The sequence below is a fragment of the Podarcis liolepis genome, assembly GCF_965112155.1.
Source record: "Podarcis liolepis genome assembly, chromosome: 8".
NCBI classification, from domain to species: Eukaryota; Metazoa; Chordata; class Lepidosauria; order Squamata; family Lacertidae; genus Podarcis; species Podarcis liolepis.
Genome location: NC_139560.1, coordinates 18893527 through 18907351, shown reverse-complemented (window position 1 = coordinate 18907351; position 13825 = coordinate 18893527). Strand labels below are relative to the sequence as shown.

General features: G+C 39.4%; 1 protein-coding gene across 5 annotated transcripts in view; it reads right to left on the bottom strand.

Annotated features, from left to right (window-relative positions):
* CSMD3 (CUB and Sushi multiple domains 3) overlaps positions 1–13825 on the bottom strand; it is a 591548-nt gene that overhangs the window by 200060 nt on the left and 377663 nt on the right. For all 5 annotated transcript variants that reach the window (XM_083516438.1, XM_083516434.1, XM_083516435.1 and 2 more), the window contains 3 exons: positions 13483–13809; positions 9489–9683; positions 6835–6973 (listed from right to left, as the gene is read on the bottom strand). In XM_083516438.1, coding sequence (XP_083372564.1) covers positions 6835–6973; positions 9489–9683; positions 13483–13809 — 661 coding nt within the window. The remainder of the gene's footprint in view (positions 1–6834; positions 6974–9488; positions 9684–13482; positions 13810–13825) is intronic.

Genomic DNA, 13825 nt, shown 5'->3' with positions numbered 1-13825 from the left:
TTTCTGGAAGGAATACAACACTACTACAGAAGAATAACATACTTTTCATGTTTCACTCATATTACCACTCTGCATTACAACTCTGCATATAAAAAATATATGTTGTTCACATTAAATTAGTGGTCCAGTCAATGCAGTTGCTTTAGATGGGGGCAGCCTCCTTAACATATGTCAGATTTATTTATTTTTACAAAAACAGAATGTACTTCCATTATACAAAATAAGCACATATTGATGCAGAAAAACCCATCCAGTTGCACAAAAATGCAATATAAGAAGCGATCCTGAGATAAAGGGTTTGCACAAGTTTCTTGTTCTGTACTTTGAGGAACAGTTCACATCCGATGCAGATTCATTCCTACTGTATAACACACAGTGTCATGCTGTTCTGAACTTCTTAAGCAGAAACCATTTATCAAAGGAAATAACTACATGAGCAATGGGTGCTTCCCAAGCATATATACTCTCTCATATGTCCTAGCTGGACTGACAATTGGTTCCTTAGTCTTCCGATTAATGATTATATTTTGATTATGGTATACCATTCTTAAGTTTGAACAATCTTTTATCATCTTTGAGCAATTTTTATCATCTACATTGGCTCCCAGTTTCCGGGGTCAATTCAAAGTGTTGGTGCTGCCCTTTAAAGCCCTAAAAAGCCTTGGTCCAGTACACCTGAAGGAGTGTCTCCACCACCATCGTTCTGCCCGGACACTGAGGTCCACCGCCAAGGGCCTTCTGGTGGTTCCCTTGCTGCGAGAAGCCAAGTTACAGAAAACCTGGCAGAGGGCCTTCTCAGTAGTGGCACCTGCCCTGCGGAATGCCCTCCCACCAGTTGTCAAAGAAAAAACAACAACCAGACTTTTAGAAGACATCTGTAGGCAGCCCTATTTAGGGAAGCTTTTAATGTTTAATAGACTATTGCATTTTAATATTTTGTTGGAAACCACCCAGAGTGGCTGGGGAAACCCAGCCAGATGGGTGGGGTATAAATATTCTTATTCTTATTCTTATTCTTATTCTTATTATCTTTAGGGCATTATGCTAAGTAAATGCCAGTGTGTCATAACAAACAAGCAAAGAACACAAGGAAAGCTTGGCTAGGTGAGACCAAAGGCTGATCTAGTTCAGCCTCCATAAGGGCAATAACCTTCTTCCCTCTGTTGTTTCCCCATCAACTGGCATTTAGAGTCATGTCGCCTCCTATCCTGAAGACATCATAGGGTCATGGCTTTGCACAATAGATTTTCAGAGCTGCTTAAGCCGGCGATCATCACAACTTCTTGTGCAAGCGAAACCCACAGTTAAACTAAGTGCCCTCCAAAGAAGACCTTCCCTTTCTCTGTCCTGAATCTCCTACAGTTAGGTTCACCAGATGGCTCATGCTCTAGTATTATGAGAGAGAAAAGCTTAATTCTATCCACTTTAACCACATCATGCATAATATTATGTCTTATTTACTGTTTCCACCCTAAACACCTTTGAAGCGCAGCAACAAAAAACCCGAATGAAAGCAAGTATGGTTGCATCACTGAAGCGGTCCCTGCTAAGTGTGTGTAGAGGATTGAAATCTGTACCTAGTTTACAGACCGCTGAGAGAGAATGACTTGTTTTTGCTAATCTAACTGTGGTAAATTACTAAATGGTTCAGGATTAAAGAGTGAACCCTTTCCCGGAAACAAACAAATCAATGAACAACATAGCTAAAATGATAGGATCAGATTCAACTAATGAGTCTCACTAATGAAAGTCTCCACAAGGACTTCCACTAATACGGTTGGGCTTTCTGCACTCTTCTCTCCCATAGTGCTGCTGACAGAAACCCAAATTGGCTCTGGTTCAGTCAGGAGAAGCCCCAGAACAACAAAAGGATAGGGAGGGTCATTCCATCTGGCAAGCTGAAATGCTTGAGTTGATGGAATGATTGGCCCAGCACTACACTGAATTCCTCCCAGAATAATCAATCAAGGGATGGGCAGAGACAAGAAGTTTACTACAGACATTACCACACGTCTGTCTGGTAGGATTATGCTTACTACTTGGCAGGACTACATAAATAACCCATTCACAAAGTGGTTACAAACAAATCGTTAACACCTGGTAATTGTTTGAGTGCAATTTGTGAAATTTGTGTGGGAGCTATTCACTAATTATAGAGAAATATAAGGCCCATTTTAGTTTTTTCCTCATGAGTAGGCAATATTCATTATCCAAGCAAAAGGGAAATATCTGAAGGAAGTCAAGCTATATGCATATTTGAAATATAAAGTGTTATTTCTGGGAAATAACTTAAATTAACGATATGATGTGCAAGGTCTAAGCTCATTAGTGTGGTGCAGTACTTAGCAACGAGATGATTAACTGCTTGCATTTATGTTGTAACAATTAGTCTTCAACATCACATTAAGATAAAAAGTGCTAATTCTTTTTTCTCACTGCTATTGTTTCCGATCAGACTCTAAGAGGGTTTGCAACATTCAACAGATCTAGTCACTATTGCTATTGCTGACATACCAGAGGGAATAAGCATGACCTGGACCTGCAGAGTTTACAAATCTCATTGAGGTTTTGCTCCATGAGCCCTCATTTTGAATGATAGATCTGAAAGAGAATCAGAAATGTGATTCATGCCACCCAAAAGGAGGTTCTGAAAGCTCTACAAACTAATGAAAATGCAAATCAGCCCTTACTTAGCAAGCTTTCAGAGCTCAGCTAATCTGGATAATTCAGCCAATTACTTAACATCAGAGACAGTGATAGGCCTACAATAGTTTAGAGCCACTTAATACTAAACAGATTAACAAAACAGCTGCCTTAACTGAGTTTCTGGCAGGAGTGGCAGTGTTTGAGAACTGGAGTCTCTAAAGGAAATGATTGGTGTGGAAAATTATTGAGAACAGGTTTCCCCAACCTAGTACCATCCAGATGTCTTGGGCTATGACTCCTATCATCTCTGGGCACTGACAATGCTGGCTGGGGCTGGTGGAGTTATATTTTGAAACATCTAGAGAGAACCAGGTTAGGAAGGCTGATCGAGAAGGACCTATGCTTGAGTAGCTAACCTGTACTGTCAGCTCTGCCTCTTTCTTGTAGAAGGAGGCAGATGAGAAGGAGGCTTTCTTGTAGATGAGTTAAGAGCTACCAGGAACCAATAAGCTACCATTTAAAACCCTACATGTTAGACACATTATGGGACTCTATTCAAATCATAAAACTGAAGTTAGATGGTGGGACCATTCATAGGTAGTACAGAAATATTGTTGTTCAGATGTACAGGTCGTATTATATTGGGAGGTCCGAACATTGATTCAGTAAGGGTCTCTTCACATACAATACTGACAAACCACAATTTGTGTGTATTTATTCATTCTGAGAGTTCTCTGTTGGACATATTGTGCTCTCCTCAAATTAGGGGGTAGAACTTTGTACTTACATATTATTATTTACAGTATTTAAAGAAAATTAAGTAAATAAATATAGATGTTCCCTCAGTTAATTCCTGGAGGCTCACAAAGTATAGGCACTATGCAAGAGAAAAATGGATACTAAGGACAGAAAGATAGATTAGGATATAAAAAGTTGGTGCATATTTTATAAAGCATGGATTGGATCAAGACTTCCTGAACTTTGTTTCCATTGAAATGAGAAATGGCAAGTCTCACTGATAAAAATCTGTTAACTTAGTCTCAATCCCAATCTCAAGGTTCCTTCTTAAAAGTTGGCCATTGTTTCTTTTTTAGAAATTTATCTTATTTCTGTCACTCTTCCCTTTTGGAGGAGTTGAGGGATGAAATCTAACAGGAGGAAATATACTTTTTTTTAAGGAGGAGAAAGTATGGCAGACAGGATGAGAAAGAGAATTTTAAGAGAACTGCAAACGGACACAGATGAGAAATATTAAGATGACAAAAAGAAAGAGAACCATAGCTCGGTGGAAAAAGTCGTGCTTTGCATGCAGAAGATTCAAGCTTTGGAATCTCCAGTTATGGCTGAAAAGTCACAGCCAGTCAATAGACAGTACGGAATCAGATGGTTCAGTTTCCTGACTTGGTATGAGGCTGCTTCCTTTGTTCCTAATAACAGATACAGATAAACACACACCAGTCTAAAGACAAGTCATCCATATAATCAGCCTCAGCTTCCATTAAATAGAGTTCTGAAGATGAGAACAACAACAAAATGGGGCCCCCTTTGACACTGCTTTGCAACATACTGTATTGCACTGGCAACTGATATAGTCCTAGTTACAGATTCCTCCTTTTAGTTGAAGGTGACCAGTGTAGCTGCAGGTGGATTTAGGAGCTAGCTGATGACAGCTGCCAGCTAGACATCGCAACCAAGCAGTCTTTCAATTACACTAAAATGATTCTTGGGATGTTGCTGCCAAATTGGTTCCAGGCTCAATTTAAAGTGTTGGTTTAAGCGTCTAACGCCTAAAACGGCTGGGGGCTTGGTTATCTCATGAACCAGCTGCTCACATACCAGCCGGCCTGCCAGTTAGGGAAAATCAGCAACTAAGGCTCTGATTGTGGTCCTGCCCTTAACTGTGGCACTAAGATTCCTTGATGACACTGAGATTATGACATCCCTTCCCCTTGGAGGCCTTGTGGGTTCCTTCTATTTTTAGCTTTTCAGACATCTATTAAATGCTCTTTAGCAGGCCCGTGCGAAGCTTGTCAGAGGCCTGACTTGGGAGTCTCGTTAGAATAAAGTTATAAACAAAAATTGAAAAAAGCAGCCGGTCTTTAGCAGGGACCTCTGGTCAGCTTTGCCTTCTGAGATCCAGGGCAAGTACACCTGGCTGCCACACTTCCTACACATGCCTGCTCTTTAATTTCAGGGTAGTTTTCTTTTTTGAAGTTGCTTCCACCCCACATTTGCTGTCACATTCTGTGCTTGGCTTTTAATTTTACATTGCATTCTCTAAATCAGATCTGTGGAAATCCAGACTAGCAAATGGAACCATCTTCACTTGGAAGAACATCCTTGGGCCCCTTCTGTGCTTTGATGTCCACAGGATTGTGTAACCCTGCTGTTTTGTTGGGGGGGGTGGTTCAATGAGGTACAGTGGTGCCTCGCAAGACTAAAATAATCCGTTCTGCGATTCTCTTCGTCTAGCGGTTTTTTCATCTTGCGAAGCAAGCCCATTGAAGGATTAGCGGATTAGCGCTATTAGCGGCTTTTAGCGGCTTATCTGCTGATCGGATCAGCTGATAAGCGGCTTAGCGGCTTAGAAAAGGGGGGGGGAACCAGCAGGAACTCGCAAGACATTGTCATCTTGCGAAGCAAGCCCATAGGAGATTCATTTTGCGAAGCACCTCCAAAACGGAAAACTCTTTCGTCTAGCGAGTTTTCTGTCTTGCGAGGAATTCGTCTTGCGGGGCACCACTGTACATTACTAAAGAATTAATAAAGAAGAAGAAGAACTCCACAAGCTGGTGTATTATTCAGAGACATATTGTTCCTCTTCCAGCTTGAAATATATTATTTTTAAAAACCACTGTTTTCTCCTTATGAAGTAATTATGCAAGCATGTCTTAAAAGTTAGGCAGATCAATAATTTACAAGTTTCACAATCTTGATTCCTTAATTCAGCTCTATTTATTCATTTCATTGCCCTGCTTCTCCGCAGCTGTGATCTCATTCTCAAAAATGAATGCCTCTTGCCGAAGGGGCCCATAGATTACCAGCATTTTAGAATTAACATAATTAAAACCAACACATATTAAAATGTGCAAGGAACCCTGCTCAGGGAACAATCAGAGCAGAGAGGCCACAGATTCATCCGATGGCACAGTAGAGGCCCTATTAGTGGTCATCAGACATAATCCATTCATAACAGTGCTCAGCTAAAAGTTTCTCAAAGGAAAAATTCTGATTGTTTTATCACACACACCCCCCCCAAATAAGGCTATGTGAGGACACCCGGAGCTTACAGGGTTAACAGCTTGGGAAGTTACATCCTGTCACTGGGGGTGTGTTCAGGTCTTTGTTTTGTGAACATTTACTTTCTGTTTTGCTGCACAGGAGAAGCATCATGTCGTCGCTCTCTCTTGGCTGATTTGTTCTGCTGCTGTACAATAAACGCTTCTTAGAATAGAGAAGCTGCTGCACGTGTGTTTTACTGCGTGGCTGAGATTCTTCCACACAGGCACACACTGCGCAAGTTACGCTGCTGTAGCTGGGAGAAGCAGGTTGACGCACGGAAGCGGGCTGGACGCCACAACAGTCCCGCTGGTCGCAGCCTTAACGGACGCTCAATGGAACAGGCTACTACACAGAATGGTTCCCAAATATTCCCTGGCAATTTTTGTATGTGGCAGCCACCATCTCACTACCCTCCCTTCCAATGTCCCTTCCACGCCCCACATGCACACACATTGCCCTGTAACTTACTATGCTGGGTACAGAACATTGCTGAGGATGCAAATGGTGGCCAGAATGATGAGCCGGCTGCAACTGATGCCTCAATAAGCATGGCAATTGGTCAGTGACTATGGGAGTTGTAACCTGAAATATCTATGATGGGAAAGGCTGTTCTATCACTATGGTTCTGGGACATGTGGTAGTGGTGGGAAAACTGAAACCGAAAGCTGGTGAAGCCTGCTGATAATACTAGTAATACTCTACAACCAACTGAAGCAACAGCATGAAATGGGCTTACATTCCAATACCCCTCAAAGATTCAAGAGACTCTCAATTAAACAAAAGCAAGGGGGAAAATAGTGCGTGCCAAATGAAGGTTAGTTTTCTATCTATACGACAGTGGAAACAAATATCTCCAGTTTATCAGTAAAAAGTGGAAATATAAGGAGAAAAAGCTTTTGTCAAGACCTTTCAAATGTAATTTTGATAGAGTGTCCTGGTTCAGCTTCAATCACCCACTCACAATTCAAGGAGTCTTTATAATACCCAGGCCAGCCTGGAGAAAGGATAACTCCACTGGGAGAAGAAAAATGCCCACCACAGGGAGCTGAAAAGAAGAAAACAAAGACTTGTATTTGCTGTCAGGCTGAAATTGCCACAGTTTTCACACAGTATTCAGAAATAAAGGATACAACAAATGTGTTTGCACGTCAGTGTATAAAATAGCCCTGTGGCTGTAGGAATATTGGTGGTCCATATATGGAGCTTTCACAAGACACAGGCTAAAACACTGAAATAACAGATCTATCTGTGCAGCATACAGCCTTAGAGGCTGACCTGTGGACCAATAAGTCCTCTGTTCAAATTTCACCTCTTCTGTTCACCCACTAGATAGACTGAGGACCACACTACATCTTAGATAATGTATAACAGTGATTAAAAGTGACATCAGGAGGTGGCAAATGAGAGAAATGAAATGGGAGGGGAGGGAGAAAGACTCCCTTTTCCTAACCTGCTTCACCCAGTGTATAGTTAAGCTATCAAACTCACTTCCACAGTGATGGACACCAACCTGGATGGCTTTAAAATAGGACTGGACAAATTCATAGAGAAGCTATCAATGGTTACTAGTCATGATGGATATGCTCTGCCATTGTGGTCAGAAGCACCAATGCTTCTGAATATCAGTGGCTGGAAGCCACCAGAAGGGAGAGTACTTTTGTACTAAAATCCTGCTTGCTGATTTCCCACAGGCATCTGTTTGTGCTTTATTATGTATTTTGTGTTGGCATTTTGTAGTTTTGTGTTGTGAATTGCCCTGTGATCCTTGGATATACATTAAATTCATCATCATCACCACCACCACCACCATCATCATTGGCTACTGTGAAAACAGGATGCTGGATTAGAGGGGTCATGGAGCTTGATCCAGCAGCCTTATCTTGTTTGCATCCCATTTATCTGCTCCGAAATAGCCCTCTGTCGTAGCTTTTCCATTATGGGATTCAAACTGCATGTTTGTGAAAGCAAACACATTTTAAATGCTGCAGAGATAGGAGGCCATTGTAAGTAGTGGTTTTGAAAAGGGAAGAATTAGTTCATGGGAAGGTTAATTCTTTCTCCTACTTACTCCATCCATGTTTTCAGTCTCCCTCTCCTGAAGTGGCTTTCATATTCCAAAAGGAGCAATGAGCTATCATTATACATAAGTAACGCACAGTTTGGCCCTCAGATAAACCATTATCTTCCAGCCTCAATGCCTTTCTTCAATACAGAGATTGTGATAATGATCTGCTTTGACAGGTCATTATGAAGACTGCTGAGATAATTTACCAGTATCTAAACTATCTATGAAATGTGTTTCATGGCCCTAGCTTGTGTTAATGCCCCTGAAGTGCCATCAGAGACGTAGCAGTTAAAGCCTAGGTGAAATTTGTGTCACATACATGGTAAATTTGGTCCATTTATGTACAAGTACAGGTAAATATGTGTCCTTGTAGAAAGAACTCTGTAACACAGAGCTGAAGTTACATGGATTATTTCTGCTGACTGCATCAGAATTTCTCAATATTCTCAAGGACTGTAATGTCCAGAAATGTCATAAAATAATTGGAAATAGCTCTATGTACGATGGACACTTGTGTGACGCCAAAAGGGAAGGAATGCATTACCCTAAAGAGAGAAGGGATAAAAGCTACTACTAAGAACACAGTCTGATTAATGACATGTGTCCTTAATCCAAATGAATCCTCAAAAGAGCATATTGAGAAGGGGGCTAAGCATGATTAGCTATTGATAATACTTGCCTTCAAAACTATATAAAATAAAATAAGGGGTACAATTATTGGCATGCTCCAACTATTGGAATCAATATTTTTGATGTTTGTTTAACTAGCACCACCACCCTAAAAAGTAAAATATCAAGGTGGTAAAATATCAAGATGACATAGATGTTGAAATATCAATATTATATCACCAATATTTTAGATTTTTTTTCTGACAAAGCAAATGTAATGTTTTTCCACACATTTCTTAAAAAACCCTATAATAACATTTACCTGTTATGACAGACAACTGAAAGTCAATTCACTTGGAAAAATTTCTAACCCACAAGGAATGCTATCATATGAAAATGTCCATCATGCATTGAGCTTCTTGCACAATGAATGCCTGTAAGCCACACATACTATGATAGTAGCACTGAGTGGACTTGAAAAATGTTGCTACAATTGACAACAAAGTATTACAAGACAAAAAACTCTTAGCATAAACATTAAATATCTATATACCTGAAGGATGCCATCTAATGATGTAAATTGTATTTTAAATAAATAGGAGCAAGGGAGAATCAAGTACGGTAGACATAACTGAGACAAACACACATAACATATAGACCAGGCATCCCCAAACTCGGCCCTCCAGATGTTTTGGGACTACAACTCCCATCATCCCTGACCACTGGTCCTGTTAGCTAGGGATGATGGGAGTTGTAGTCCCAAAACATCTGGAGGGCCGAGTCTAGGGATGCCTGATATAGACCATCAACTCAACATATACATACCGGTAATTAATTATAAATATATGATAAAACTAAACTGACTTAATCAAGATATCCATCCTACCTCCGCACTTAGGGATAGGTCCACTCCACATAACTTTCCCGTCCAGCAATACACAAGTGATTGTTTCAGTTCCTTGAGTTTTAATAAAGCCTTCTTCACAAATGACAGAAATTGAACTTCCCAATTGAAAGTTGTCACCAAAGCGCCGTGCATTGATTGGAATACCAGGATCCGGACACTCATTGTGTCCAAAGGCTTTGAATAGAAACAAAGAGGAAAGGGGTAACGTATAAGCCTTTCAGATTTCCAGATACATTAGGATGTCCTATTCAGCTCAGACTTTACATGTTCCACTGAACTCCCCCCCCCCCCCAGTTCCCAGATTAAGGAAAATCCTTTTGGAATGATAATTATATCTCTTTGGAATGATAATTATATATGCCTTTTATAGGTGTTTCAAAGGAATTTACAAATACAAGGTAAGGACAGCTCAAAATGGTTTTCAAAACAGTACAAAATAACAACTAGAGATCAGTTTAAAAACAATTCAAAATGAAAACCTTTTTATCCAGATGGAAATTGTCTTAACAAAAATGTTTCCAATTGCTTCTGGAAACTACCAATAGTGGGCACCTGTCATATCAAAAGTATGGAGTAACTGGAACATATGGCAAACCCTAAGCATGGCAACTATAGAAAGGAAGTATTTTGCATTTCTGCATCATCAAATAAAAATGATATAGAATAAATTTAGAATGATCCTGAGCATATCTAAGTCTCCCTCCTCGTTCTTTCCAGTGAGAGGGAAAATACGATTTTTTTAAAAAAGAAATGGAACACAAAAAATGTGTCGCCACCTTAACTTCTGCCCTGTTAGTCTTTGGATATGGCAGTAAAACTGAAGGCAGTTCAGATAGAAACATATATGTAGTGTATATATCATTAACTTAGTATGACTCATTATTCCTATAATTGTTTACAAGTAGGTTAGCATTTTGTGACAGTGCATTGTGGTTCGAAACACATCCTTTTGATTATTGAAAGAGAGTTCAGTAAATGTCCTCCATTAACATTTTTTTTCCTGCTCCTCTGTGCTCAGATTCATATGATGGAGCACATAATAGAGAAAGTCACTCGCTGATAAAGTCAAGAGGCTTGCAGGCAGTAACAAGCTGTTGAAAAAATCTGTTCATCCTTTTTTAAACTAGTGACTATTCCTGTTTCCCAAAAAAATGCACCATCTTCACCTCTCTTGAGAAGGAAAGAAAGAAAACAATGGTGGGCAGCTTAAGAAAGCTTTTGCAATTGTCTTCAGCCTTTGTCAATTCAAAGTGTCTCTTAGAAAAGTCAGACCACTAGCAAGATAAGGATTTTAACAGGAAATTTTCCGTAGACAGAAGAGGCACGCGGGAGGGACTACATTGTATGCCATTGTCCACATACTCTGATTCTTCTGGCGCCAAGGCAAAGAAATTAATAAACTAAAGTAATGTACAGTTATTCTTGCATTGGAGTCTAGTCCAAGGAGAAACAATGTGAGGAAAGTAACCATCACCACACAAAAATGGCAACAATGTAGACTATGCAAAATGTACAAATAAATACATATTAATGTATCAACTGACTACTGGGTAAAAAGTATGGTTAGATTTGTTTTTTTATGTGGATGCATAGGAGACTACATTTGGGAAACAAAGAATTCAGAAAACAAAGGTCCATGAGCTGAGTTTTGTTCACTGAATGGAATATTTAATATTTATTTATAAGAGTTATCTACCACCTAATAACCAAGACTCTCTGGGCTGTTTACAGCTAAAAAAAAAAAAATACAAAAGAAGAAAAATACAAACATGAAGTCTGAAACAGAATAAACTTAGCAATCACTGAAAACCGAAATAAAAATAATTACAGGAGACATCATTAATGGATAGACTTTAAAAAAGCAGTAAAGTATTTTAAAATGGAAAAGCCTAGAAAATTATTAAAAATAAAAAAGTCTTGACCCGGTACCAAAATGCCCACAATATCAGACTGTCAGTTTGCATTTCTTAGTACTGATCTTTCCTATTCTACTTAATTCAAGAGGGTTCTGGAAGCTTCTCTGTGTGAAAGAAACAAGCAGAAGGTTCATGATGTTTGGGTTATTCCTTCAGAGAAGTCGAGCATAGCTGGTTTAAACTGGTTCTGTTATCTCTTTCAGTCAAGGTCATGCTGACTAAAATAGTAGGACCAGAAGGAGCCTGGCCTTCACACTTTCTCTTTCTGTCTCTTTTCTGTCTGGTGTAGTGTTCTGTACGTAGTATGCTTAGTGTTAAGGTTTAGATTTATTACAAGTTATTGTAGGTTTAAGTTAAGTCTGCTGCAACTGGATTTCTTATGGACAGTGCCAATCCTGAATGTATTGGATTTGTGACCATTATCCTCATTTGCCTTCAGTAGTAGTAAAGATTTGCTGGATGAAATAGTAATTGCCTCTGGTCTATTTTTGGGGAATCCTGCAACGTGTTTAAGTTTTTACTCTGCTAACTATACGTTGGAATCTGCTCTGGATAAATATTGAGTAGAACAGGGGTAGGCAACCTAAGGCTCGTGGGCCAGATGTGGCCCAATAGCCTTCTCAATCCAGCCCGCAGGCGGTCTGGGAATCAGCGTGTTTTTACATTAGTAGAATGTGTGCTTTTATTTAAAATGCATCTCTGGGTTATTTTGGGGGCATAGGAATTTGTTCATATTTTTTTTCAAAATATAGTCTGGCCCACCACATGTTCTGAGGCACGGTGGACTGGCCCATGGCTGAAAAAGGTTGCTGATCCCTAGACTTTCCGTGACACAGACAAGCCTATCTCGGATGGGGTGTTTGGGGGGATTGCACTAAAAACTAACATATAGACTGATACACCTTGTATTCTGTACTTTCTCTCCCTTTCATGAAAGCTGTGAATATAAATACAACTGAGTCTGCAATCCTGCATAATGCTTACTTTTACAAAAGAGGAATCACAACTAGACAAAACTGCAAAGGACCAGTCTGTTAATCTTCTAAAAAAAATAATAATTTCAAATTCCAGAAGATTTTGCTGTTTTTTTCAAAAGTAAACAGCTTCAAAATATGTATAGATCAAACTTCAATGAAACTTGAAAACAAAGATGGCCTACTGAAAATTAATTTATAAAGTGCCCTGGGAAGAGAAGAACTGTGTCTTAATTTGGGTCTACATTTAGAATCAGATAAACCTGGCAAAACGTGGGAAGCAAAAAGGAGGAGAATTACTAGCGGCAAACAAGCAGTTTTAAATTACAAGCTGCTATGACATACGTCACAGCTAATTTAACTTTAATGCTCTTCAATTACACTTTGACAACTTATTAGTGACAGTACTTGCCACCAGTGTCACTTCTGCAAAGGAGTAAACCTATATTATAATTAATTGCTTAAGCTCAGTTAAAAAAAAAAAAACCCCACAGCTCAACAGACATATATTCTTTCAGAAAGGCCAATATAAGCAGACAACTACCCTGTTTGCCATATTTACAAGGCGCTGAAACCTTAAAATACCAGCTTCATCAGGGACAGATGAAATATCATAACCCTGGAGGGGAAATAACACCCCAAACACCAAGCACTTAATAATCTTGTAGCAACTCTGTTTCATACAATAATCGCATTACAAAGAAACAGAGCAGGAGAGCAAATGAAAATAATCAGGAAATATTCATTATACCCTTCACCCATAAACTTCATAAACTTATTTCTCTACAGAAAGATCTGGCTGAAGAGTGAAATGAGGCAAGATCCTTGAGCAAACCTCTCCTTTCAAAGCACAAAAAAACAAAATGTGCAATCAGTTACTGGGTCAGAACACTGACAGAGTAGAAGAACAGGTTAAAAAATATTGGTTCAAGTATTTCTTTCCCCATACTTATGGAACTGTTTTTTGCATCTGACTAGTAATAGTTGTGAAAAAAAGCATCTAAATTCTTTTTTTAAAAAAACCCATGTACCATAGAAATGGTTTGCATCCAAATTTTAATTGTGGATTAAAATGCTACTCACTGTTATATGTGATGTTGAATCCTCGACCTGACATGGAGTGGTCAGCTTGAAATTCCAGGCGCAAAATATGACTATTACTAGTGAGATGGGATGGCACTTCGGCCCCAGTAAATGTGCCCAGTATTGGAGAATCAGGAGAGTCGCCATCTTTAATTGCAAGGAAATCAAACTGAGATTCCAAGTCAAAGTCATTAAAGGAAAGATGAATTCGGCTCCCCGGGTCTGAGATGATTGTCCATATGCAGTTCAAATTATTTCCATATCCCTCTGGGTAGTCAGGAGAAAGGACAGTTCCCATTGGCGCCGTGAAATTAGAAAGGCAAGGAACTGTCAAAAGCCAGGA